At 33.6% G+C, this 27,982-nt stretch overlaps 1 protein-coding gene across 1 annotated transcript in view; it reads left to right on the top strand.

Moving 5' to 3' along the window:
* The window catches only part of GABRA4 (gamma-aminobutyric acid (GABA) A receptor, alpha 4), a 64,802-nt gene that overhangs the window by 12,502 nt on the left and 24,318 nt on the right, over positions 1-27,982 (top strand). The window contains exons 3-8 of the mRNA XM_004681314.2: positions 3,706-3,773; positions 4,740-4,960; positions 5,172-5,254; positions 7,986-8,129; positions 9,651-9,803; positions 16,459-16,718. Of these exons, the coding sequence (XP_004681371.1) occupies positions 3,706-3,773; positions 4,740-4,960; positions 5,172-5,254; positions 7,986-8,129; positions 9,651-9,803; positions 16,459-16,718 (929 nt within the window). The remainder of the gene's footprint in view (positions 1-3,705; positions 3,774-4,739; positions 4,961-5,171; positions 5,255-7,985; positions 8,130-9,650; positions 9,804-16,458; positions 16,719-27,982) is intronic.

Consider the following 27,982-nt stretch of genomic DNA (forward strand, 5'->3'; position numbering starts at 1 on the left):
CATTTGTTCAGAACTGCCCTCATTCTACCTTAAATTCCTTCTTGAAGACCTTAGCTCCAAACATGCTCATATTAAAATATGAGGTATTAGGACTCCGACATAGATTTGGGCAGATTGTAATTCAGTCCATAACAATTACTTTATACGTTGCTCTGTTTGTCACTGGGATTTCTACAAATTCTTAACCATTTCAACAGCTGTCCCCTGTTGTTTACTTAGTGTTACTTTGTTATGGCAGCACGAATAAGTTAATTCAGAGATTCATCTTTACACCTCAGTTTTTCCCCAACTAAAATGTTGCTTCAAACGTGCCACTTTCAGGACATGGGCTCAGGAGTGGGTGTTTCTGAATTGACCCTGCTTTTCATTTTGTCTAGTGACTTCTTTCATTTCTTCTTTTTTTCTTTTTCACTTGATTTTCTCCAGCTTCACTGGTGTTTTTATTCTGGCCCTTGAACAAAATAAGGTCTTTCCCATTACTGGCTTTTTCTCCTATCCTGGATGCAAATCTCTCAGTTCTTAAATTTTTATCGGCTCACCTTCTAGGTGTAGCTTAAAAAGCCACTGCTTTGAAGAATGGTTACAAATTCTAAAGTGACTTTCCCAGTCTCCTAATTACCAGTCACTTTTGTTCCTTTTATGAATGATAGCATATTCCACTAAATTTATTTCTTTAGTATTAGTACTTTGACTTCTCAAATAGCAATTCCCTTAAGCAGAGAACTGGTGAGCCTTGTTTACCATTGTAACACCAGGGCCTAGCATGGAACCTGGTACACAGCAGGTGATCACTCAATAAAAGTTTATTGAATGAGGGTCAGAAAGAAATCTCTTTGCCAATCAAATTGTTAGGGTCTTAATCTCAAAGGTTCACGTGATGGTATAAAGCAAATACTGAATAATGTCACAAATACTGAGTGTAATTCTGAACACAAAATAGTTTTCCAGGATCATTGAAAAAGTAGTACGTTATGTAAGAATTTAAAAATGCCAATTATCATGCAGTCATTATAACTACAAGAATTAGCATCCACCCACACACCTAAAAATAAATTTATAAGGAAAAATATCATTGGCATATTTCTTCCCTTTCTTACTTTCTCTACTCCCCTACAACATCGATGGCAATAATATTTTAGAACACGCAGTTTGTTAAATACCGTTCTAGAAAACAGATGAAGGCTGTGAACTGGAGTAACGTGCACAGCATCACGTAGGAATTTTATAGAGAAAGAGTGCTCTTGAACCTACCAAATCAGCACATCAGAGGTAGCCTTCTGTCAGCCCCAAACCTTCCAGGCAGTTTTGATGCAGTTCCAGTTTGAGACCACTGCCCAAAGTTGATCTTTGAGGCAGCCTTTGATTCTCAAGAATCTTGTCAACAGCACAGGGGTCAGGGCATCCTCAACCTAGTCTGACTTGACTGATATAATATTTCTGCTTATCACTTTGAAAATTGCCCTTTAAAAACTGGCACAGGATTTCTCTCACTCTGGAATTATTTTGAATGAAATCTCCACCTTTCAGGGTTCAGCATACATTACGTGCTTCGTGGACGGCCTTCCTTTTTTGGAAAAATGTACCTGAATAAGCTTATTGCTGCCATATTTTTGTTTTGGGTTCTAATTTCCCACTCAAATGAAAATTCAGTTAACTTTTCACATTTTACTTTCCCTGTTTTACAAAGTTGTCACTTTTTTACAAATGAAAACCTTACTCAGTCTATACTTGAAAGGGATATATTTTTCTTAGGCTAATTATTCATGGAAGAATTTTCTTTCCCCCTCAAATTATTGCTCTTTTAGTGATTGTATTTTCACCCTATACCATGAGAAATATTCTGATTTGTTTTTATGATGATAACTTTAGACCTGTGAAATTTAATTATCCCAATGATTTTTGTCATTTTGGGCATAAGTCCAATTGCTCAACCAGTAACCAAGGGAAATAGTTCATAGTAATAGCAGATGTTGTTCTTCCCAATAACAGATGTTATATCTAGCCCCTGGCCATGCAGTGTTTGGTTTGTTTTTTTTTAATGATTTATGTATTTATGCATACTGAACTAGGGTACAGGCCAGAGATTCAGGGGCAGTACGAGGATTCACCAGAGACAGACTGGGGAGCAGACAGGCAGACTGACATGGTAACGCTGCTGACTGGAGTAGCGGGCTGTCGAGAGAGGTCTGCCGCACCATGTGGATCACCTCTTGGGTAGGGATCAGGCAGGGATGGAACTCTGCCAGGATGGAACTCATGCTGAAGGGGCTTTAGCGTCTTAGTGACTTGCTTTAACCCGCCGGGGCACAGGGAGGGCCCTGGCCATGCAGTGTTTTTTGTTTGTTTGTTTTTTAAGATTTATTTATTTGTGCATACAGAACTGGGGTACAGGCCAGAGGCGCAGGGGTGGTGAGAGGATTCACCAGAGACAGAGTGGGGAGCAGAACAGGCAGATCAAGGAAGTACACTGCTGAGGGGAGCAGTGGGCTGGTCAGGAGAGGTCTGTGCACCATGTGGTCACCTCTGGGACAGGCGGGGGGTCAAGCTCATAGGGAAGTGGCTTTCGACTCTTAATGCTGTGCTTTAACCCGTTGCCCCACCAGGGAGGGCCCATACTGTATTTTAAGCCATTATTAAAGGAAATCGTGTTCAAGAGTTTAACATTTAAACATTTTTTTATTGGTAATAAAAATGTACATTATATATAAATATTATTAAGCATATCAAATTCCTGGGATTGGGCTAAGTGTTTTATAGATATTATTTCCACTGATATAGATTAAAATCTGACTGGACCAAGTTCATATGATTAGAAAGGATTAAGGTCAGATTTGAACTCTAGAATTCCTGATTTTTGTACATTATGTTAAATCCAGAGTATATCTACTTTCCTTGATTTAAAAACTTTTTGTCAGCACAGTTGTCTGGATGCTTTTTCCCCGTTTTTTCTTTTGCCAAACACACTGAACCCGTCTTATTTAGACATGGCTAAGTATATCAGGAGTGACCATTATTGGAGGCCAAACCCTAATAAGTACTTCCATAAGAGAGTAGCTATGTTCAGGTCTTATCTGAGCAAGTTCATTTAATCCTTTTCAACAATCTTGCTTCTATGTATAATTGATACAGTGAGGGGTTAAGAAATTTGCCCACTGTCACATAGCTAGTCAATGGCAGAGCATGAAAATGTCTGATATAATAGAGCCTTTTGATCCCAATCACTAGTAAAGTGTCTTTCTGTTATTCAAAGTAACATGACCATTTTTGTGCTTAATTTATTTATCATTTTCCTCAACTATCCAAGGATGCACTACTTATGGCCATTATGGCTTTTACCCTTCTCATTTTAGTGGCTAAGTTCCCTTTTCTAATAGGTCACATCTTTATTTAAGGGCAATCAGATGATGGAGTATAAAAAATCACAAAGGCTAAATGCTTTTGTTCTCAGCACTCCCTACACAGTGCCCAGGGTGATATCTCTGAAGAAACAAGGTTCTGGTAAGTAATTGGGGTTGCTTTTTGCCTGTAAGTAAACAATGCCTTTCTTGTCTACATTTTTGTAGGGATATATTATGTCACTGAAAGCTTAAGATGCCTGTAAAAACATGATCTATCATGTCTGTTTTTCCTAATTAATTATCCAATCCACCTTGCCTGTAAAATTAGTAATTATTTTTTCACACTTATTTACTTCATGCCTACTAGGTCCTGTTACAGAAGTGAAAACTGACATATATGTCACCAGCTTTGGACCTGTTTCTGATGTTGAAATGGTAGGTATTTGGGAAATTTAATGTAACTTTCAGGGTTTGAGGAAAGCATGCAGGAAAAAAGGCAATTCATATTTATTTTGATGTCAATCATAAAATGAATGTACAGTCTAATTAGAATCAGAGATTTACAGAGTTATTGAATTCGCATTCCATGGTTAACATTTGAATATTTTTTGGCTTGGAGTCTTTCTCAATAAAGAAAAGAACTTTCCTATTACTAATCCCTATTGCAGTACCTTGTATACAGTATTTTTTTTTCCCCTTAGAAATTTTTTGAAGAGGAGAGTATAATTAGATTTGGTATAAGGCTATACTGTAGTCCTAACTGCATGTAGTATTTCATGTTGGCCCCATTTCTTATCCACTCTCCTCCTCTCCCAGCCACACTCTCATGCTTAATGAGCTTAGGACAATAAGCACAGAGTAGGATGAATTATCCACTCAGTTGTACTCACTGATATTAAAAATCCTTATTTTACAGGTCAAAAATACTATTTTGTCACTTGGTCCTAGACTTCTAGGCTAACTTCCAAAAATTTCTGATCGATTTCTCTTTTACATATTTTACTTTGTCTCAAAGAGAGGCCTATAATTTTATGATTAATTATGCCATGATATTTGTTATATACTAACTCATTTTTCTACTTTGTCTAAAACAAAGTACAACAGTAATTACCTGGTGCTGGCAGTTTTATTAAATTATAGTAGTTATTTTTGATTGATTAAAGTATGGTAATTTATATAGTTCTTTAACAAAAGTAAATTACAATTATCAATATGGATATAATATGCATAAATTGCCAAAAATCTTTTTTACTCTATTGAGTTAAAGAAATCTCTGTTCATATTAGTTATATCTGGTATAGTTTTTATGGTTAAGAAAGAGGTCATAATTTGCTGTATTTTTATCTGCATATTTGTGTATAGTCACCTGTAATTTGACATATGACAAACTAATTTCCCTAGGAATATACAATGGATGTGTTCTTCAGACAGACGTGGATTGACAAAAGACTAAAATATGATGGTCCCATTGAAATTTTGAGATTAAACAATATGATGGTAACAAAAGTATGGACCCCTGACACTTTCTTCAGGAATGGAAAGAAATCTGTTTCACATAATATGACTGCTCCAAATAAGCTTTTTAGAATTATGAGAAATGGCACTATTTTATACACCATGAGGTGGTCATTTTTTGCTTTTTTATTCCTTCTTTCCTTCCTTCTTTATTCCTTCCTTCCTCCCTCCCTCCCTCCTCCCCTCCCACCCTTCTTCTTTTTCTACCTTTTTCCTTTACTTTCTTTTGTTCTTTTATTAATTTTCTTATTTAAGAATCTATAAGTTTATTTTTTAAGAAATAGTTGATTTTATTTAATTATCTTTTTTCCATCACAGACTTACCATAAGTGCAGAATGTCCTATGAGATTGGTGGATTTCCCTATGGATGGTCACGCATGTCCTCTGAAATTTGGGAGTTGTAAGTGGACAAAAAAAATACTGTTAGAATTTGTGATTGCCTCATGCAATTTAATATTTATATATGTACATGAATTTTCATAATTCAACACTTAAATCATTGTCCATGGCAACAAATGTCAATGTTTAAGTGTTTGATTTTTAGGAGACTGTTTATTAACTAGCATAGCTAGATAAATCCAAATAAAAACCTTTTCCCAAATGCCAAAACTCTATTTCTAAACTGACTATAGTTAATGGGTTGGTGTTCAATAGTGAAATTCAGGGAACTTTGTGTGTTGTGGTGACATAGAAAATATAAATAATGTATTTTTTTTTTGTAATTTAATAATTTCTTTTCCTTTATGGAAGACTTGAAAAAAAGACCAAAGAAGTTCCAGGAATTACTGCTGTGACATAAATTAAAAAACATAAGCAACAGTATAAAATTCCTCAAATACTATACTCCTGTCCAGAATATTAAAAAAAAAAAATACTTCCTTCTTTTAGCTGTAATAATTTGCTAGAATAAATTCCTTCTTTCTAGCTATTATTTCATTTTCATGAATAGTAAACACAGTTAAGTGCGATTTTTTGTCTTTCCAGATTAATAAAGATCATGACAAAAGTATAGTGGGAGGTGTGATTTGATATGTAAACAAAACAGATAATATAGTGCTTTTAGAACCCATTTTGGACTTTGAATTCTATTCTAAATGCTATAGGAAGTCTTTGGAATGCTCTGCTAAGGGGCAAGATATTCACTGACATTTCATAATTTCACTTTAACTTTTCTGTGAAGAATGTTTTATAGAGACTGGAGTAGAAACAGAGGCACTGGGGGCTGTTATTTTAGTACATTCAAAATCGACAGTAGCTTAGATTAAGATGGTACTAGAGGAGGAAAGTGTGAAGTGGGTTGATTTGGGAATATTCTGTGTTGATGAAGATGGGAATGAAATGAATGAGAAGAAGAAATTCCTTTCCCTGGAGTTTCTTTCTCAGAGATAGCAGCAAAATGCCATTGCTTGGTTTAATGTCTGCCTGAAATATTTGACTCAATAATAATCTACCATAAATAGATGTTGGCTTTTACTATTGCTGCAGATTCATAGTTGGCTCTGATTGTGAAATTGCCGCCTGCTGTTGTCATTGCTCATTGCGTGACTTAGTGAACACTGACAGTCACTATTCTTTTTATAACCTCCAATAATCACAATATTTAGTTAGGCTAACTTGGTGCTAGAGAGTCATCTGCTGTCTGACCAGTGACTTAGTGAGAAAAGATAAAAGCAGAAAAAATATGTAGACCAAAAGAGTTGATCTCACTGGGACCAGAATTTAAAACAATTTGTAATATAATAATTTCAATTTTTTTTTATCTAAGGGAAGTCCTTTCCCCTCTACCGCCTCTACTTCTCACAGAAACTACTGCTTGAGGTAATGTAAGCATAGTTGGTGCTCAAACAGGATATGCATAAAATATATCATTCTGGAATCGATGTTTAGGGGTTGAGAATTAAAGAGAGGCACTTCATTCTTAGTAAATATGAAACCTTAATTACTTTGGAAAGATGAGTACCACTTACCTTTTTTTAAAATAATTCCTGAGAATGAAAAAAAAAATACCAGGAAAATAAAAGATTATTTTAGCAAAGTGAAATAGCCAAAAGAAGGAAGATCTGATCTAAAATATCATGGGTAAGAATAGTTGGGGCTTTACTGTATGGTTAGGCATGAATAGACCTCAGGAGATAAACATTGATACCTCATAGTATACTGCAAATGACAAAAGGCTCAGTTTGTTTTGCAAAGTCTTTTGTGAAGATAGCCTCTATAGGTATCAACTACCTCCTTTTGTGGAATTAAATATTTCTACTGGGGACCTACTGTGCATGGGCCATTTTAGGAAAGTTTGTGGCAGGAAGTACATGATTCACCTTGATTCTTTTTAACTTATTTGTGTGTGAGTCAATCTAATCTACTCAGTGTAGACAGGTAAGCAAGCAGCTGGTCTCCATTTGCATTGAACACCAAATAATAGAAAATGAACTTGAATGGCTATGAAGAGGAATTTGTTGAAGATGGAAGGGAAAATGTCCTGATTGTGAGAGTTAAAAGGTAGTGGAGCTGGTTGTGCAATTATTTATATTCCCTGGAGAGTTTTACAAACAGGTAGCCATTTGTCACTGCAGAGTAGTTCCGGACAGAATGGACATTTTCTAAAGGCAGAGGCTGGAATAGGTGACCCTACCAAAACTCTCCAAATAGACATTGCTTTCATTTTTTGTCATTGTGCGATTATGTCAGCATCTGATCTGTTTCTAACTGGCAGTGCTGCATTGGGGTGGAAGGAGTCAGTGTTGGTCAAGCAAGAGAGTGAGAATGAATTCATGGGAAGAAATGATTTGATGGCAGTTTGGAAGGGTGGGCTTTATATATATATATATATATATATATATATATATTTTCCTTTTTAGGTGACTCTTCTATTAGCCTGTTAACAACATGGTATTTTTGTTGCCTTAGTTTTAGTCTCTGCATTCTATGGCATAGAAAGAAACATGCTGAGTTGAAAGGGTGTTTATTTAACCGCTACAGTTTTCTAAACTTAAACCATGTTTGAATAAGTAATATGTTATTTTCCTTTGGTGCATCATTTGGGAACATAGGGAATAAACTTGAATGTTGACCATCACAGTACAGATGAGAAAGCAGCGCTTATTCTAACCACAATCTATGCTTTTATTCAGATGCATATCCAAAGACTGAGATGATTTATACCTGGACAAAAGGTCCTGAGAAATCAGTAGAAGTTCCTAAGGAGTCTTCCAGCTTAGTCCAATATGACTTGATTGGGCAAACTGTATCAAGTGAAACTATCAAATCCATTACTGGTGAGAGGTTTAACAACTTAACTCATGCTTCTTGGTATTAACAGTGGAGTTTTGTTCTGTTTTTTTTTTTTTTTTTTTTTTCACTGAAAATATCTGATGTTTTCGGGGGACAACAAAAAGTTTCCAGAGATAAAGTTGATACATAAATCACAGTACAGAATTTTTTCATTTAGATTTATATTTGTTAATTTTTATTATAGTTATACTATTCTTATATTACTTTAAAACAAGTTTTGGGTTGGTGAGATTTGAAAAGTAAACTAATTTTTTTACTGGAAATGAGAGTCAATAATGAAATATTTAAAATGTTTTTCAACAGAATTTTGAGGTGCTCACTTATTTCTGAGGTTCATTATTTATTTCTGGACACTAGATTTTCATGATCTTTTTTGGTGACTTTCCCAAATTGTTTATTGCCCTGCCTAAATTTTTGGTGCCTTCCCTTCCATTCTTTATAAAGACAAAAGCAAAATAGAAAGTTTAGTGACAAAATATCTTACAGGAAAATGTGAAAATTGTTCTATGAATAGATGCATTATTATCACTGTTGATTCTTAATTGATTTTTGCCTTTGGAATGTGGATGGATAAAATCATAGTGTTTAGTTTTTATGATATTTAATGGAGAAAACTGGATAATTATTCTTTATTATGAAAGTATTCTTTACCTACACGTATTACCCTGAAAAAAAATCTTTTGATAGTACTTATTTTCCAGTCTACACAGCTGGGACAATGTGAGCCTTTGCAGGCTGAGAAGAGGGTTATTACTTCTTAAGAAGCTTTCTTAATATATTCCTCCCTTGTAACATTGAAAATATTTATCATCTTCCAGAAATATTATCCTTTTTCCTTTTATGAACTTTTTAGATTTTTTGTGTAAATAGTAATAAGACATGCTTGAATTCTGAAATGTTATATATAACTCTGTGACACAAAAGTCTGTATTTTTCTCCATATATGTAACAGTTAGAAATAAAGCTTTTCCTAAAACTAAGGCAGAAAGAAACCTCTTCCTATGCATATGTGTACATATAATGTATTTCTGTATATTTCAGCACTTTAAGCATTATTTTTTCATATAGGTTTATTTCATATACAACTTCTTTAATTTCATATGTACAAGATAATGATATATATGTGCTTGTATTTCCATTTCAAGTAGTTCTCTATACAAGTTAGGTATAAATTTTACCCTCAAAAACTGCTGGAAATGAAGGCTAATTTCTTTCTTCTTATTAGATCTTTAAACTAGAAAGCACTGAAAGTTTTAAAAAGTTATAGCCCTACACATTAAACTGTGTAACTACTACTTAAAACAGAAGTGCTTTTCCATATAATGATGTTCAGTATCATTTCCTCTCTAGTTAGGGACTACATAGGTCTCAATGTTTGTGTTACTATGCAAGACAGATCACTTTTTTGCATAGAATACTGTTTGTTAGTCTGAAATATGATTATGAAGTCATTGAATAATTACCTGCAAATCCAATAACACATTTCCCTGATGCTTTATTTGTAGGTGAATATATTGTTATGACGGTTTACTTCCACCTCAGACGGAAGATGGGTTACTTTATGATTCAGACGTACATTCCATGCATTATGACAGTGATTCTTTCTCAAGTTTCATTCTGGATAAATAAGGAATCCGTTCCTGCTAGGACTGTGTTTGGTAATTGCAATTCATTACTTGGGTATTTTTAGTCACATTACTTTTTGATCATGATTCATGGGAATATCCCGTATGTATCATTTCTAAGAAAATATTTAACGGTGATATATGAGATTGCACTGAGCAAATACTTATACAAGCTTTTATTTTTGTCTAGCCAAAATAAAGTAATATGACTTGAGGAGATATGGGAAGTCCAATCATTCCTTTGGGTCCACCTCAGATTTCCCTTATTGAAACCAGGCAAGTGAAGACCAAGTGTGAATCTGGATATAATTTCACTTTTGGTGATATTCTTAAACTCCTAGCTTAATGCTGTGTAATTGAATTAAAATCATATCTAGGTGTTAAAATGAAATGTACTGGGAGCTTAAAATAAAACAAATAACAGTCATGGCTGAATGAATATGAAAGCCTTAGAATAATTTGCCTTTTAATGAAGAGGAACAAAATGCAAATGATTTAAATGCATTGAATTGGAAGATATTACATGCTTGGTTTCTTACTTCATTATTATATTTTATCGACCTACTATTTTAAAAACACACATATTCTTCTTTGTATTCATAGTGACTTCCTGCATGTTATATTCTAACCTATATGAAATACTGAGCACATTAGTTTTAAATTTTTATATTTGTTATGTCTTTTCCACATCAGTTATATTTTGAATAATAAAACCAGTTATACTGGTTTATTAAGTTTTCTACTGATATGAATAGAAAACACGTTCAGAGGATAGGTAAGAAAGAAAATGATTGAAATTGCTTTTTTTTTTGTTAGTACAATTGATTCAAAGTTTTGAATGCTTTCTTGATGGACTATGAACTGGGATCCATTGTTCTCACTTACCCCCAAATAATAATAGTTCTGTTGGTATGGGAAGTGATAGCATACCTATTATTTTCTCTCAGATAAGACTTAAAAGGAAATTAAGAACCATGAAGTAAGAGTACTAGTTATAGCAATAATAATGATAAGATTTAAATACTGTGTACTGTATTTGTATATTGTATACTTGTATATACTGTATATTTGTATTTGTATGCTATATACTGATGGGGTCATCTTAATTAATCTCCACATTAACTTAGGAAGGTAGGCATTATTACTTTTTATACATAAATGGCCTAAAGAACTTCAGAAACTTATTTGAAATCACATACTGTTTTAATTGAGGTAAATTGACATATGCCACTATATTCAAGTATGCAAAATAACTATTTGATATTTGTATATATTGAGAATTGATCACTATAACTATTCTAAGCTAATATTTGCCACCATGCATAAATATAAATGATTTTTGTGTTGAAAACTCTTAAAATTTACTCTTAGCAACTTTCAAATATGCAATATAGTACTGTTAATTTTGTGACTGAAATTTTGTACCTATTGACCCTTTTCACCCATTTCATTCCCTCCACTCCCTACCCATAGCAAACATCAATGTGTTCTTTATATCTGAGTTATAGGTGCATATCTTTTTGAATTAGTGTTTTTTTCATGTTTTTTTATTTTTTGGATAAATGCTTGGAAATGATTGCTGGATTATATGGTAATCTATTTTTAATATTTTAAAGAACCTCCATACTGTTTTCCATTATAGCTACCCAATTTACAACAAACAATATGCAAAGGTGCTCTTTTTCTTCAAATCTTCACCAAATGTACTGTTCTTTTCTTTTTGATAATGGACTTTCTAGGTGGTCTGAGATTTTCATTGTGTCTTTAATTTACATTTCCTTGATGGTTAGTGATATTGAGCATTGTACCTGCTGGCCATCTGTATATCTTCTTTAGACAAATGTCTGTTCAGATCTTCTGCTTACTTTTTAATCAGATTTTTCGTTGTTTTGCCTTTGAGTTTATGAGTTCTTGATATATTTTGGAAATTAAACCCTTATCAGATATATAACTTGTAAATATTTTTCTCCTATTCATTATATTTCCTTTTTATTTTCTCAATGATTTCCTTTGCTGGGCAGAGTATTTTATTTTATGTAGTCTCATTTGTTGGATTTTGCTTTTGTTACCTTTGTTTTTGGACTCTCCTCTAAAAAAATCATCACCATAACTAATGTTACTTACATTAGAGCTTACTGACAATTTTTCTAGGAGTTTTATGGTGTCATGTCTTATGTTCAAATCTTTATTCATTTTCAGTTAATTTTTATGTATCATGTAAGGTAGTGGTCTTGTTTCATTCTGTCACATGTGACATTCCAGTTTTCTTAAAGATTTATTTTATTCATGCATATAAGAACTGAGTGTAGTTCTGCTCCTCATTCTGTCTCTGGTGAATACTCTCACCCCCCACACTTCTGGCAATTATCTTTTGCTGTTCTGATTTCATATGAAAAAAACTTTAGGCTTTTTCACCATTAAGTATGATTGCTAGCTATAGGCTTGTCATATGTGGCCTTTATTCTGAAAAGTATAACTCCTCTATACCCATTTTGTGGAGCATTTTAATCATAAATCAATGAGAATTTTGTTCAGTGTGTATTCTGTTGCCATTGTGATGATAATGATTTTTTATCTTTCATCTGTTAATGTTTAATGTATCATGTTGATTATTTTATGGATTTTGAATCATCCTTGCAAGCCTGGAATAAATCATAATTTATCATGGTGTGGATCCTTTTAATGTGCTGTTGAATACAGTTTGTTAATACTCCTTTTTGTATTTGTTAATCAAGAATATTTGCCTATAACTTTCTTTTATTGTGGTGTATTTCCAATTTTGGTATCATAGTAATACAGACTTTCAAAATAAGTTTGAACTATTCCCACTTCTGTGTTTTGGAAGGGTTTGAGAAAGACTGGTATAAATTCTTCATTGACTGTTTGAGAGAATTCACCAATGAAACTGTCTAGTCCAAAACTTTTATTTGTTGGGAGTATTTGACTTACTGATTCAATCTCTTTACTAGTAATCTGTTCGATTTTTTTAGTTTTCATCATTCAGTCTTAGTACATTGTATGTTTCTAGGAATTTTTCCAAACCAATGTCATATTCTTTTAAGTATTAAAACTAATTTAAAACTTAAATTTCTCTCCAGGTTTGAGGACTCTGTCCTTATGCTTCACAGAGGTTATGGGGATATGGAAGCTTGTGGAGAATTCAGTAGCCACTGAGTTAAATTATATGTATGTTTGCTGAAGTTACTTAGTAGACATCTTTTTTTTTTTTTTTTTTCCATTTGAGAGGTGACATTTGGCTTATATAGCAGGAAAATTTTGGTCAATAATTAAGTGATCCAAGACATAAGATGTGTCACAAAGTAATTACTAGACAGTTCATTGAGTTTCTAGCATGGTATTTTCCTAAGCAAGGTTAGTTTTAAGCATTTTGTAGACATTAGCAATCTATTTGAAATGAGATTTAAGAAAAAAAAGAGTAACCCTGTACTGATATTTCCCTCTTCACATAAAGAATTTGCTGGTCAGGGATGTCACTAGAGATCATACAAAAATAAAATGATCATTGTAGGTAGGAGAAGTAGAGTGCAGAATATTCTCTCCAAAGGCCTCTTTATCTCCAAAGCTGCATGCCTGTAAGTTTTCTAATTATTTCAGTATAGTAAAACATTAAACATGAGTTCATGCCAGCTGGCATATCCAAATCGTTACTGGTTCATTTTCTAGACGCGGCCAGCCAAAAATTTCCTCTTGTGTACAGTCTTAGCCTCTTTTACACAAACTCTTCCAGTCTCTTAGCCAAACAATATGGTGCACATTCAGCATTCTAAAAGCAGGAACTGGCATCAATACTTGAATTTGTCAAAAATATCTATGGTTATTGAAATGTTTCAAGGTAAGTGTCAGCTATGCTCTGTCTTCTTAGATGCAGAGAAAACTTAAATTCTTATTGGAAGGGTTGGCTTTTGTTTGCTATTCTGAGTGTTTATTTAACTAGATGCACTTCTATAACCAGGCCTAATAAACATAGTCCTGGTACTGTAGTACTTTAAAGTTTGAACACTATGAAGAAAGGATATTCTACTGCCTAAAGATGACACAGTTTCACTAAGTTGTTTATATTAGTTACTTATTTAATCCACAATTGTAAAACACAAATTAGAATAATATGGAGGGTTGCTCCACAAATTTAAAATCAAGCTAACTGAAAACAGTGAAAATGAAATGGAAAGTGGCCATCTATCCGACATTTTTATATTGGAGCCATGGTATCATTTGACTTTGCCACAAGCCTGATAACTTACCACCCGTAACAATTGGAAAATAATTTTTTGATTCAGGCCAAATCCTTTGTTGTTTATATTTGAGTTTGAGTTTCCTTTTTGGTTATCACATATAGAATCTAGAATTTCCTGAGTTCTATTTAGATTGTGCATTTCATATTTTTTATAGTTTCAGGTATATTCACCATAATTTCTGAGATTAGAGAAAACATGCTAATTACAAATTTTAGAAAGTTGTAGAGCATTTTTGAATTCTTAATTCAATATTACACACAAGTTATTATGAATAAAAAGAAAAAAAATGATTTATCTCTAAACTTTGTCACCAAAAGTTATCAAAATTAACTTAGGGTTTATTCTATTTCTCAGCAGCATTGGAATGGCGTCATTTTTCTGAGCTTCAAAATGGAAGCCTTTATTTCTGAAATAAACACCATATATTGCATTTTCATAGATACTTAAGTATGTTTTGAAAGAGTAAAAAGAATTTAAAATTTTGCTTTAAAATAAAATGCTAAAAATGTAATTTTTTAAAAAAGAAATATAGTTGAATCCTCAAATTTCCTTCTCTGTAAAGATTTTGGAATGCTTTTAAAAGATACATGTCAATAAGGGAATATAGTAATGGTTCATGGATGATATGGTGGCGGGATAACTATGGGGACTACAATAATGTGAGAAAAGCATTGATTAAATAATTTCAAAAATAAAATATACATAGTTCATATGCTGCACAATTGCTCTAATTTTTCATATTTCAAACAATGACACTTTCGTGAAAAGCTGAAAAACAAGTCTTTATTTACATTTTTCATATGTGCCTGACATATGAAATAAGGTAAGTAGGGTAATCATTTGCACACTTACTCTCAAGGAGGCTTTCCCTAACTAAGTTGAGTAAACAGCATTTACATATGTGGAACAATTAGGGAACTACCCAAGTCAGAATATAATTAAATTCTGACTCGAGGAGATAATAGTATTACTCCATATGTCAAAATATTGTTATTCTTTTGTTGTTGGCATGGGTTCACTTATCTTTTCAGTTTCTTGTCTTATTATTTGATTTTTCAGCTGGGAATTTACATGGATTGGAGTATATCGTTTAGGTGTTTTCACCAACTTCACCCCCAAGCCCCTGAGTGTATCAACTTCAGGAGCTATCCTGGGCATTATTTAAAATGAATTTAAATGAAAAAAATAATGAGTTTAAATGAATATAGAAACCCCCCATAAAAATTTCCAAATTTAAAAATATATACTGATATAGATGCAGAAAAAGACAACTGTAGAGATATTAGCATCCATAAATAATGCATTTCTCTATTGTTTCAGTGACAAATGGAGATTCTCTACTGAGAATGGGCACTACCTTTTCTAGGTTGAGGAGAAGGCTTTCCTGATATAGTTCAGAAGCCCATTGATAAGAGAGAAGAACCTCTGTTCTTGCATATATTTTCCTGTTGACCACACATTGATGTGTGGTAGATGTAATACTTTTAAAAGTCAACTTGTTATAGAAATCTTTTTTTTTTCTTTTTTAGGAGTATCATTTTATCATTTTGTGTAAATTAGGTCTCTAACAGCTAGTCTATTTTTTGTCTTTTTTCAGTGGGTAACAATCAGCTAGAGATTATAAACAGTGTAATTTGTACTTTTTGGTAGTAATTCTCAACAGTAGTAGGCCATGTCTACCCCAGAAATTCTGATACTCCAATTTGCAGTACTACCAACTTCCTACCCCAAGATCATAAGCAGTGTTTCAACGAGTAGCTCTTTTTTTTGAAGATTGATTTATTTATTCATACAGAGCTGGGGTACAGGCCAGAGATGCGGAGGGTGAGAGGACCCACCAGGGACAGAGTGGGGAGCAGAACAGGCCGATCTACGAAGTACACTGCTGAGGAGAGCAGGGCACTCCAGGAGAGGTCTGCCTGGCCATGTGGATCTCCTCCGGGGAAGGCGGCGGGGATCAAATTCATGAGGAAGTGGCCTCATCTTCTTAGTGCAATGCTTTACCCCGCTGTGACACCAGGGAGGGCCCGAGTAGCTCTTTTTGTGAGGTGTGTGTGCTGAATCTTTCAGGTATATTGACTCAGATATTAATGTCAACTTGGTATTTGGTAGCTGTCTCAAAACACTATTTGCCTTTATCAGAAACTCAGTAAGTAGATATTAAATGAATTCCAGTGAGTTTTCCTAACTTTAACACAAGTCACACTGAACCAATGATTAGAACAGTCAGGATATAAACCTCTTCAAAGTCTGTTCCAATTCTACTAAACCACTAGGATTTTGAATCACTTGTCAAAGATGATTTGGTTTGGGCTATTGTAAACTGTTACCCTACCCCACTTCCCTCCCCCAAATCCAAAAGTATTTTGTTAGTTTGCTTTGCATAGATGTAAAAGGGAGGTAATTTATCTCCTTGTTTTTTCCTTTTTAAGGAATAACTACAGTCCTCACCATGACCACGCTGAGCATCAGTGCACGACATTCTTTGCCCAAAGTGTCCTATGCTACTGCAATGGATTGGTTCATAGCTGTCTGCTTTGCTTTTGTATTTTCGGCCCTTATTGAGTTTGCTGCTGTCAACTATTTTACCAATATTCAAATGGAAAAAGCCAAAAAAAAGGCAGCAAAAGCCCTCCAGGAAGTTCCAGCTGCTCCAGTGGTGAAAGAAAAGCATCCTGAAACAACTTTTCAGGTATTTGACTTAATTCCTATTAGTTTAACATTTCAGCTTCTTCACTGAATTTTATTTCCAGGGGAAAAACTGAAAAATTGAAAAACCCAATAATTTGAGTTTTTTTTCTAAATTTAGAAAAATATTAAAGTTTGATCATTAATTTAAACTTTAAAACAGTGATCAATAGCTTAAAGTATCAATACATCTCTGGATGAGCTACGTGGAAGGAGATGGAAAATGAGTGAAAGTAAAATCTGTAGGTTGTTAGAGGATAACAGGTATCTTAGATTTCGTGGGAAAGGCAAGTTAGTAGAACTCATTGAACAAAGTAAGTTTTTAACAGGTCCCCATATTAAACAGGTCCCCATTAGTTTGGATCTATCTGTGTATTAAAGAAGAAAGCAAAATTCCATAAGTAGGAAAACCCTTAGTTATAATTGATTACCATCAAGATTAAGAATTCTTATTATAAAAAGACATATCTAAAAGGACATGGAAATATAACTTACAGTAATCTACATTGGGTACATAAGTAATTCTGTTGTTGAAAAACAAAAAGTGATTTTACCTCATGGACTCTGGTTGTACAAAAAGAGATCATGAAAATGAAAAAGCAAATAGTCAGCCTCTCTTCCTCCTTCTCCAATGTTTCATTCTCTCTGTTTCTCTCACTCACTCTTTTCAGCTTCTTTCTTTAGTCAGCAGGCAACTGTCTGTGGTTGCTTATACACAGTCTTATTATAGTTAGCATGAGAATCTAAAATTACTTTTATTTCAAGTGTTCTAGTCACAGTGCATATAAATTATTAACTTTATTCTCTATAAGTGATAACACATTCCTTACTTATTAACTCATTCATTAATTTTTTCCACTTTTTTCCATTTCTTCATTTTAACACATTCCTTACTTATTAACTCATTCATTAATTTTTTCCACTTTTTTTCCATTTCTTCATTTAAGAAGTCCATATTTAACACCAACTTTCTATTGTTTCCACAAGACTTAGCTGAGCACAAAGATAAACATCAACTCAAAGTAAAATGTGAGAAAATGACTCTGAAAATTAATGGGCCCCAGATAAAAGCAGGGGTGGTCATACTTGTATTAGCTAAAATAGACTTCCAGATAAAAAAGGTAACAAAAGACAGAAATAGACACAATGTAATGATTAAGGGAACACTATATCAGGAAGTAATAACAGTCATCAATATATATATGCACCAAATGAAGGAGCACCAAAATATATAACATAACTATTATTACATTGGCAGCAAGGCAAATAGTATTGGGAACTTCCAGACTTCTTGAACCATTTCTGTATCCTTGAAATCAATTCCACACAGTCATGATGCATGATTCTCTTGCTGTATTGTTGCATGTAGTTTGCTAAGATTTTTGTTGAGGATCTCTACATCTATGTTCATGCTGAAAATTAGTCCATATTCTCTTATGTGATGTCTGTCAGGTTTTGGAAACAGAGAATGTTGACTTCATACAATATATTTAGAAATTTTCCCTCTTTCTGTATTTTGGAAAAGTTTGAGTAGGATAGATACTAATTCATCTTGTAGATTTGGTAGAACCCACTAGTGAAACTGTCTGGGCTGAGATTTTTGATCTTTGGGAGATTTTTGATTACTGTTTCAAGTTCTTCCTGGCTCAGTCTTGAAGGACTAAGAATTTCTCCATTTCCTCTATTCTCTATTTTTTTTCTCTTTTTTAAATTTTTATTTTATAACAGTTTATTTTTACATCATTTTGTACATTTTTTTTTCACCTCAATTGTAATCCCCACGGGTTTCCCATCACCATGTCACCTGTGTGCCATCACCATAATCCCGTGCACTTCCCTCCATCCCCCCCATTTTTGATCCCATTCCCCACTTCACCCCCTCAAAATGTCTCTGGTATATGGTTGTTCATTGTTTTTGTTATTTTCTCGCCTGGTCCATTATACTCCTGCTATGAGTGAAACCATCTGGTATTTTTCTTTCTCTTTCTGGCTTATCTCACTAAGCATGATCTTATCCAGCTCCATCCAAGTTCCTGAGTAAAATTCCATTGTATATATGTACCACATCCTTTTAATCCAGTCATCTACTTTTGGGCATCTGGGCTGCTTCCATGTTTTTCCAATTGTAAATAAAGCAGCAATAAACATGGGGGTGCAGGTATCTTTTTCAATCAGTGTTTTTGTGTCTTTTGGGTAGATGCCTAGAAGTGAAATTGCTGGGTCATATGGATGCTCCATGTTTAGCAGTTTGAGAAACCTCCAGTTTCCCATAATAGTTGTACTAGTTTGTATTCCCACCACCAGTGCAGGAGAGTTCCTTTTTCTCCATATCCTTGCAAGTGTTTGTTGTTGCTAGTTGTTTTAAGATGTACCATTCTCACTGGTGTGAGGTGGTGTCTCATTGTGGTTTTAATTTGCATCTCCCTTATTACAAGTGATGTTGAACATTTTTTCATATGCTTGTTGACCATCTGCACTTCCTCTTTGGAGAAATGTCTTTTTAGCTCTTCTGCCCATTTTCTGATGGGGTTGTATAATTTATTTTTGTTGAGTTTCATCAGTTCTCCAAATATCTTTGTGATCAATCCTTTATCACCATTTTTGTATAAGAAAATTTTTTCCCGGTCAGTGGGATGCCTGTTTGTCTTTTGTACTGTCTCTTTTGCTGTACAGAAACTCTTTAACTTGATGTAGTCCCATCTATTTATTCTTTCCTTGACTATCATTACGTTGGGTGCTTATCTTCAAAGATGTTACTGAAATGTATGTCATGTAGTGTTTTGCCCATCTTTGGGAAGCTTGACTATTTTATTGATTTTTTTTAAACGACCTGGTTTTGGTTTCACTGATCTTTGGACTTACTGATTTTTATTTCATTTATTCTGCTCTGATTTTTATTATTTCCTCCTCCTACTGTCTTCAGTTACATTTGTTCTTCTTTTCCTAATAGTTTGAGGTGAGAGCTGTGGTTGTTTATTTGAGCTCTTTTCTTATTTCTTGATGCCAGGGATGATTATGTGACTCTCTCTACTAGAAGCCACTCTCCAGTCATCTAGTCAGCTGTTGAACAGGGCATGCTCTCGCAGTCAGTTATGTTCTTCTTACCAGGCCAGTGGGAGAGACTGAGGGACTGTTGGGTGAAGGGATAACAACCTCTCAGTGGCAACATTCTGGCTTACCTATTTTTTCAGTCTTTCCTTCTCTTTCTGATGGTTTCTGGCTCTCTTCCTACTGAGATCCTTTTTCTCACATATCCAGCTCTTTCCTAGATATGGCTATTTCCTCTATCCTCTCATCTTCTGTATTTCTGTTGGGTGCATTGATTCCTCTACGCTTCTCCTCTGTATTCTCCTCTATCCTGCATCTCAGTGTTTTTAACAAGTTATCTTCTGTCTTGTTGATCATCTAGATATCAAAAAAGACAAAAAAATTTTGCATTCTAATATGATACTGTGTTAATTTTTTGGTCCTTTATTTTGTTTTATGTATTTTAATGCCATGAAATTGAACATGTAAAGATTTTTAACTTCCCTAGTTCTATATACATCTATGTAGTTAATCATAAAATAACCTTTCCAATTTTGTCCCACATAATGTCTTTTCCCTTGAATATTATTTGGTCTGACTTTACTATTTTTAGTATTTTATTATAAATGGTAACCTTAAGTATATTTTATCGTTAGTGTTATTCTTACTGTTCTTACTCCTTTGGCAGCTATAAACATATTTTTATATTGTTCACGCCCAATTTTGTTTTAAGATGAAATATTTTAATTTATGATTTTAAATAAAGTTGAAATTACAAAATGTACTAATTCTCCCAAGTATTAACTATTCCTCATCCTAGAATTGCCCAAGTCTAAATGTTCTGAGTTTGGCATCATATTTTTTTTTTGTATTGACATAGTTTCTTTTTAGATTTTACAGAATGATGATATTCCTTGCATTAGAGTCATAATGATATGCTATAGTTACATAAAAGCACCATTTAATCAGAATAAAACTACCCTGTAGAATGTCCAAAATTGAAAAAAAAAACAACAATCTTCTATTTGCTCTTTGAAAAATGCCTCTTGACTGCATTTGTCTTTACTTGTAAATGCTTGGCTGAGCACACTTGATTGACTAAATCTTGTTTGATTCAGCAACTTCTCTTTGGGAACATGGCACATGTGCTGTGTGCAAGAAGCATAATCAAGGTCAAAAGGAGGAAATTTGTTTGTGTGAAAGGCATAGAGTCACAGTATTTAAGGTTAGCACTTCACAATCAATGTAGTCAAAAATGCATCATACCCTTTGTGTCCTGTATAACATGTGACAATGTATGTGAGATGTTAGATTTCCACAGCATGATACTGCAGAATATCTGTCTCCTAACAACAATGATTAAAGGGTTGACTCACCCATTCTTGTACTCTGGATCCATGCCAGAACATGGGTGGCTTTACAGTGTCAGTGGTTATTGAATAGAATTAGTGTCAAGTTCAACTTGAAGGTGGAAGTCACAATAAAGTAAAAGAGGGAAAGATGAGGGAGGAAGAAGGATAGGGAGAGAGAAGATATTATAGTGTTTGGAATTTTAGTAGAGATTTTAATCTGATTGTTGAAATTTTCAGTTAATTGTTCCATTTGCACGACTGTTTACTTATTCACATGACATTGCCTTTGTTCAAACTGTGTTTAAATTCCTCTTTTGGAATTACCTTTAGAGTATATGACATTTGATAATGTAATATTCCTCTGGGTAATCTCACTAGAAGTTAAATTCATCGTCGCCATATGTGGCCTATGAACTGTGAATGACCTGGCAAAGGTTTATAGTGTCCATTTCTATTCTTTGGGAATTAGAAAATTATGGATAATGGAATATTCATGAAGCAAAGAGAAAAGGTCGATTGACAAAACCTAAGAGTGGCTATGGACTTGAATATGTCTTTGAGCATTTCAGAGGAAAAGCAGCTATTTTATTTTAGCTCAACATTTTTAATCTGCCTTTGCCATGGTCCTGATAGATGAGTTGAGTTCCATATTTATTCTATCCTTTCATACCTTTATTACTTTTAAACTACCCATCCTTTCACTGGTGAAAGTAATTTGGATTAATAAAATGAATTGGATTATAAATAACTGTAAAATAAAAGGGATGCTTTCTTAATACAACATTTTTTCCAAATTATGCTTATTGAGGCAACATAAGTTTACATCTTTGTATCTGATCTATAGTTTATAGGTTCCAACATTACTAATGTATGCTTTCATAAAAAAAATCAAATATTTTGCATTGTTTTTATGAGTCAGAAAACATGTACTCATGTTTGCACTTTGCACCTTGGGAAAAATCCAATAGTATATTAAGTGGCTAGCATTAACTGAGCTAAATTGTAGCAGGCATCATTTGATATTATTTATATATATTAATTAAAATTCACTATACTTATTTCACAAATGAAAAACTGAGGCTTACAGTGCTGTATTCAAAATCACACAGAAAATAGTAAAACTAATATCTAAATTAATTTAGTTGTGTCTGAAGGTTGAGCTTACTCTTTCAGACTGTTTTGTAGTATTTAATATGTGCTATGTCCCTAGAGACAGACATTAAAATATGTACATATGTATATATAAAATAGATAGTATAAAATGATTGTCCCCCCAACAGTCTTTGGTACATATTTCTGTGAACACATAACAGTTGTAAATAGTATAAATGATTATCATGTACTAACAATAAGAATTATTGGAGACATTTTACATATAATTTAATTCTAACAATTTATGAAATATGGCCTATTTTTAATCCATATTTTACCAGTGAGGTCATTGAAAACTAGGCATCAAATAATCTTCCCAAAGCCATCTACAAGACAAAGGGAGGGTTGGAGCAGCAGAAAAGACTGATGGAAATGGAGGATGTCATTAATTACAGTGATATCACTCACTAGCAGAGGGAAGAGCAGTGAAACACATTTAATGAAGAAACAAATTAGTTCAAATTGAGATAGGTAGAAATTTTTATGGCAGGACATATTCTGTTTTCTCACAATAAGGTTGACTTTATATTTTTCAAACTGCAAGTGCCTTCTTCTCCACTGCATACTTTTTATTTCCATCAACCTAATTTCTTTGTTTCCATTTTATTATAGACTTTTCCATTTGTAAGTGTTCATAGGTTCTTATAAGGATTCTTGTAAAGTTAAAAAGCTATTTGGCCTGATTAGAATCTTTAAGAAAAAGATTATATATATAAATAATTCAAAGTACACCATGAATTTAATAATTTTAGTGCACAGATTAGAATTGCATTTGTACACTATATTCTTCAAAGTCAAAGTTTAGCCCTCTTTTCCCCTTTTCAGCTTATTCTGGTTGAGCTTAAGGATTTTATGTATATGGTGTCAGGGATTCATATCTATGAAGTAATAATGGAACCTTCTGGAAATGCTTTGAGAAAGGCTAGCTAACATCATCATATTGAAATATGCAGCACAATGCTCAGTAAATCATAGTTATGGTTACTGTTATCCTTTACTCTTTTAACCCTCTTAAATATTTAAAGCTGCATCACAGGTTATGTCTTCATTCTACTTTTCCCATATACAAGCACATCTATTTCTCACATATTAAGCACATTGTTTTATAACAGTTATAATTGTTTACTGGTGGATTAATGATTTGACTGTCAGATTTGGACAATAGGAAAATTGGTGCCTCTACTTGGTGCCTCTAATCAATATATTTATCACCAATGTCCAAAAACATTCATCTTTTTTTGTGAGGTACTTTTTTTGCTGGAAATAAATGTGACCATCAGGAAAATGTTAAGATGTGAGCCAGAGCTGGGCTACTGTGAGCATCTTGAATAGCAGGTACTCATTCTTAGCATTCCAAGGCACACTTGTCAGTCATTAGACATCACTAATGGGCACCAACAGAGAACTGATGAGGAGACTTCGAAAACAAAGGAAAGCCAAACAAAAAATCTCAGTAAATTGACATGTGCAGCGATTCCCTCTGTTAGCTTTGTGAATGTCTTTACTTATTATATTTAGTATGACCTGAGTCTTGGTTTTAGAATAATTCAAACATGCTAATAGTAGTGGAAACTTTAAGTCAAAATTTTACTGTCCTATAAACCTGTGTGCTGAAATACAAATCTATCCATTTAATCATATTTTGGGAACTTATTATATTTATGAATATATTCATAGAATGCCTATTAAGTGCAAGTATAATGGGAATACTGTATTCATTCCCTTTATAGATTTGAGAACAGTAGAGAAATAGACAATCAAAAGTTAATTTCAAATAAATTAGTGTTAATGTGCAAATGCTGTGAAGGATAGCATGAGAGGATAATGACAAATTAGAACAGAGAGAGTTAAACTGAGGCAGGAAAATAGGCTTTGAGATGCCAAAAGTGACATTAAGTTAAGAAGTTATCATTCAAATGACAAAGGGAAAAGAAGCCATTAATTTTAGCAGCTTATGAAGACAATATTACATCTATTTTGGTAATTAATAGTAATAACATGGCATGGAAGGGGAAAAACCAACAATAGCATGTTAATTGAAATTTTAGGCTATTTCCTCTTCTAGAAGGAACAGTGCTATAATTTTAATTCTGTGTTAGAGAGGCCAGATATATTAGCTAGTATTTAAAGGAAGAGTAAGGCATTTGGTAAACAGAATAGTGTCTGTGTGTTATAATCTATAGTCAAGTTTTTCATTTATTTTATGCATTTATATTTACATGGCAAGTGAATAACCTGCGAAGTCTGTTGATATAGCATACAGTATAATGAATATATTAATAGTATGGACCATGTTACCATCATTTTACCATTATGGCACTTTATTGTCCTTTAGGTGCTCTATATTGTGTTAGTTGTGTTACATGTGTTATATAATCAGCACAGTAAGACCTGGAATGACTGACGAATAATTTTATGGTTGAGGGAGCAGAGTCTTGGTAAATGTGTTGGATGCTATCAGATGCATAGTGCTTTCTTTCATCTAGAGAAAACTGGTGTGCATGAAAGCATTTTGAGTCTACTCTCAGTTCTTCCATGTAGCTTTGATCAAAACACAGTATTTGGGTTTGCATGTTTTTAATTTATGAAATAATAAGGTTGGCCAAGATTATATCCATGTTCCCTTTGAACTTTAAGAATTGTTACTTCATACTCGTCCACTCTTTCTAATGCCAGCTTCATTTATATTTTTTAACATGAGCTTATTAAAGTAAGAATGGATAAGAGGGATGATTTAACATGTCCAGTTAAATGAAATACTCAGTTTATTTTATGCTCAACTATCCAGCAATTTTTTCTACCCTTCCAATAGCAATAGGAGCAGCACCAGGTACTGCTTTTACCTCTTACCTGCAGTATTTTAAACACACTTTCAATACTTTAAACGTGATAATTCATAGAATAGTCACCTCTGTCTTTATTCTAATTCACAAGAGAGGAAATTAAGACACAGAGAGGTCTGTGTGGTTATCAAAATTTAAATAATGGAATCAAGCTTAAATCCACGTAGTCTGACTCCAAAGCCCAGATTTACAAATTCAGAAGATTTCTGCCCCACAGTTGTAATCTGCTACCCATTGCCAATAAGCTCTTGGATGCCCAGCTCCATATACTGAACCTCCACACCAAGTCCATTCTGAAGGCTGTCTTAATACTCCTGTTGCTAACAGTGTAAGCCATATTTTAACTATGTCTGATTTATAAACAAACCCTAGCCCTCAGCTAGCAGTTCTGTTTACTTTGAAGATAAAATTGCAGAAAATTAGTCACATTTTACAAATCCTTAATTTTTCAAAAAAAAAAATGTAGATTTTTTTCAAGGCTGAAAATCACCAATTTACTGAGCATAGTCTTCAATATAGTATTCTTTGAAATTTTAAACATCTAAAAAGCATTTTAACTTGAAAAATCTATTTTACATACATGAACTTATTTAATTAATTTCTATTCATAACATTTTCAAAGCAATTCTGTTTGAAAAACGTGTGGAAAATCTAAAGTTAAATTGTTATACTCTAAATGAGTTTGTATTATTGAAGGTAATAAAGTACAGTGATGCAAATAATCAAGAGGAAATATTTTGTAGGGATCAAGAGATATTGTAAATAAATATGTAGAACTTTGAGAGAGTCTTGGGAGGAGACTCAGCTTGGGAATGAAGTGTATTTTATTGAGCCAGCAAAATCACTACAGGATTTTGGTTATGATATTTTACCAGTAACTTAAGAATGTTACTAGAATTGCTATAAAACTAATAAAATAGTGTCATATTGCTGGAATTTTTATTCCTCTTCCATTTTCTCTATTACTTTTCCAGCACATCTGACATAAATTTACTAAGAGCCTAGCAGGTACCTAAGAAATACCAATGACTGATTTCATTTTTCATATATCTGAGATTGAGACTTTGTTGCTAGGGCCACCGTATAAATAAACATACATTTCTACTGGTGGGACTTTATCATCTGAAGTTCTTTTTAATAGGGTCTCAATTTTCTGTTTATTGATTTTTTTTCCATCTATGTTGGTAAAATTCAACTTTAAGCAGTATGTGGCTACTTGAGACAAATTTCCTCTTTGGTTTGCTATATTTTGCAGCAAATTTTCTTCCTAAAATACAGATTAAGATTATTCATTCCTCTGGTTTATCTGGCTAAGCTACCAATTTTCCCTTTGTTATTTTGAGGGTCTAGGTACATACATCACTAAATTTCCAAGTTTTCACTCAGTCTTAGGTAATTTAGAAGTTTTAAGTAATATTAGTTTAGGTATTACTTATTTCATTCACTTAAGAGAAATTAGATTACTGTTGGATTGTTGGTAAAGTTACGGCACATTTTTCTTGAAAAACTTAGAAAACAATATGTCATGACTTTTCCATCAACCCAATATATACAAAAACCACCGTTTTAGAAGCTGGTTTTATGTACGTTTGTCAATTTATGAAGCACTTTCTAGTCAGATTGTGTACAATGATGTTTTTCTTGTTTTCATTTACTTTTTGAGATCACACTAAGCTTTGAAATAAACTAAGGAAATCTTTCAAACTCTTCTTGACCCTGATTCACCTGGTTTTCTCAGAATTCTCTCATATGAAGCAGCTCTGCCTTCTTATTGGATCTAACTTTGACTCTTAGTTTGGTTGTTTGGGCTATTTCTCTCTCCTATTTCAGATGGACTTCTAGAAAAGAGGTGAGCCTTGCTCTACTCTTCTGTTTAGTTTACAGATAAGACATCAAGGATATGTTCTCTGGTTGTGTCTGAAAAAAGGGTTTTATGGATATTCTACTTATAGCTGGTTAGAACAGAGAAGCTCAGATAAGACCATCCTACTGGGGAAAAAAGGCATCTTTGAAGCTTTAAAGATGTTTCCCTGCAAAGTAAGCAAGAGTTGAACAACCAAGTAGAAACCGTACAGTTATATTCTTAGAGCAGATCGTGACGAAAAAAACAACATGAAGAGGGTGAGCAGTGGAAAGTATGACTAGGACCTGACCTTCACAGACCACTCTGTCCATAAAGAAATGAGTCTGTGATTTATTTAGCGGAAAGCTAAGTGTTATTGAGTCATAGGGCAAGCAGATAGCTTCTAGATCAGAATAAAATGGGAAAAAGCCTCAGAGGAATAAGAAAATCTCCAGAGATATGGTTAACAAATTCTAAACACCCTGGACTAGGTGCTGCAGGATATTTCTAAACAAGAATAATAAAGAAAAAGGACTCTAAAATAACAGCTGAAATGCAAGATGTCATATTGGGCACAGAGACATTAAGAGAGTGAGTGAGACCACCAAGAACTAACCAATAACAAAGAGACTTATTTGGCTTTAGAATAATTAGGGAAAGAGGGTGCATAGCCCCCAAGGCACTACTCCACAGGGCTTCCTTGGCCTATGCCAGCCTGGTCCATAGGCCTGGGAGGCCTACATTGTTTCTGTTCTTTTTCTCCTTACTACACTTTTCATTAGATCTACCCCTCTGCATGAAGCTGTCTCTTTTAGCTTACTTGCCTGAGAATCAGCAAAGTTCTTGCTGCAGTTTTGTTACATACCAGCTCATGGTGGTCTAGCGACTGGGACTCAGCATTGCCACTGTAGCCTGGGGTCAATTCCTGGATGGGTAACTGGACCTAAAAACTTGAAATTATGGTAATATTAGGCCAAGCCATTAAAAACCCATTTTTACTGACTGAAAATGACTTCTAAAAGTAAACAGTTGCTTTTTTTTTTTTTTAAAG

This window comes from Condylura cristata, unplaced genomic scaffold (genome assembly GCF_000260355.1).
Source record: "Condylura cristata isolate star-nosed mole 26May11 unplaced genomic scaffold, ConCri1.0 scaffold00012, whole genome shotgun sequence".
In the NCBI taxonomy this organism is placed as follows: Eukaryota; Metazoa; Chordata; class Mammalia; order Eulipotyphla; family Talpidae; genus Condylura; species Condylura cristata.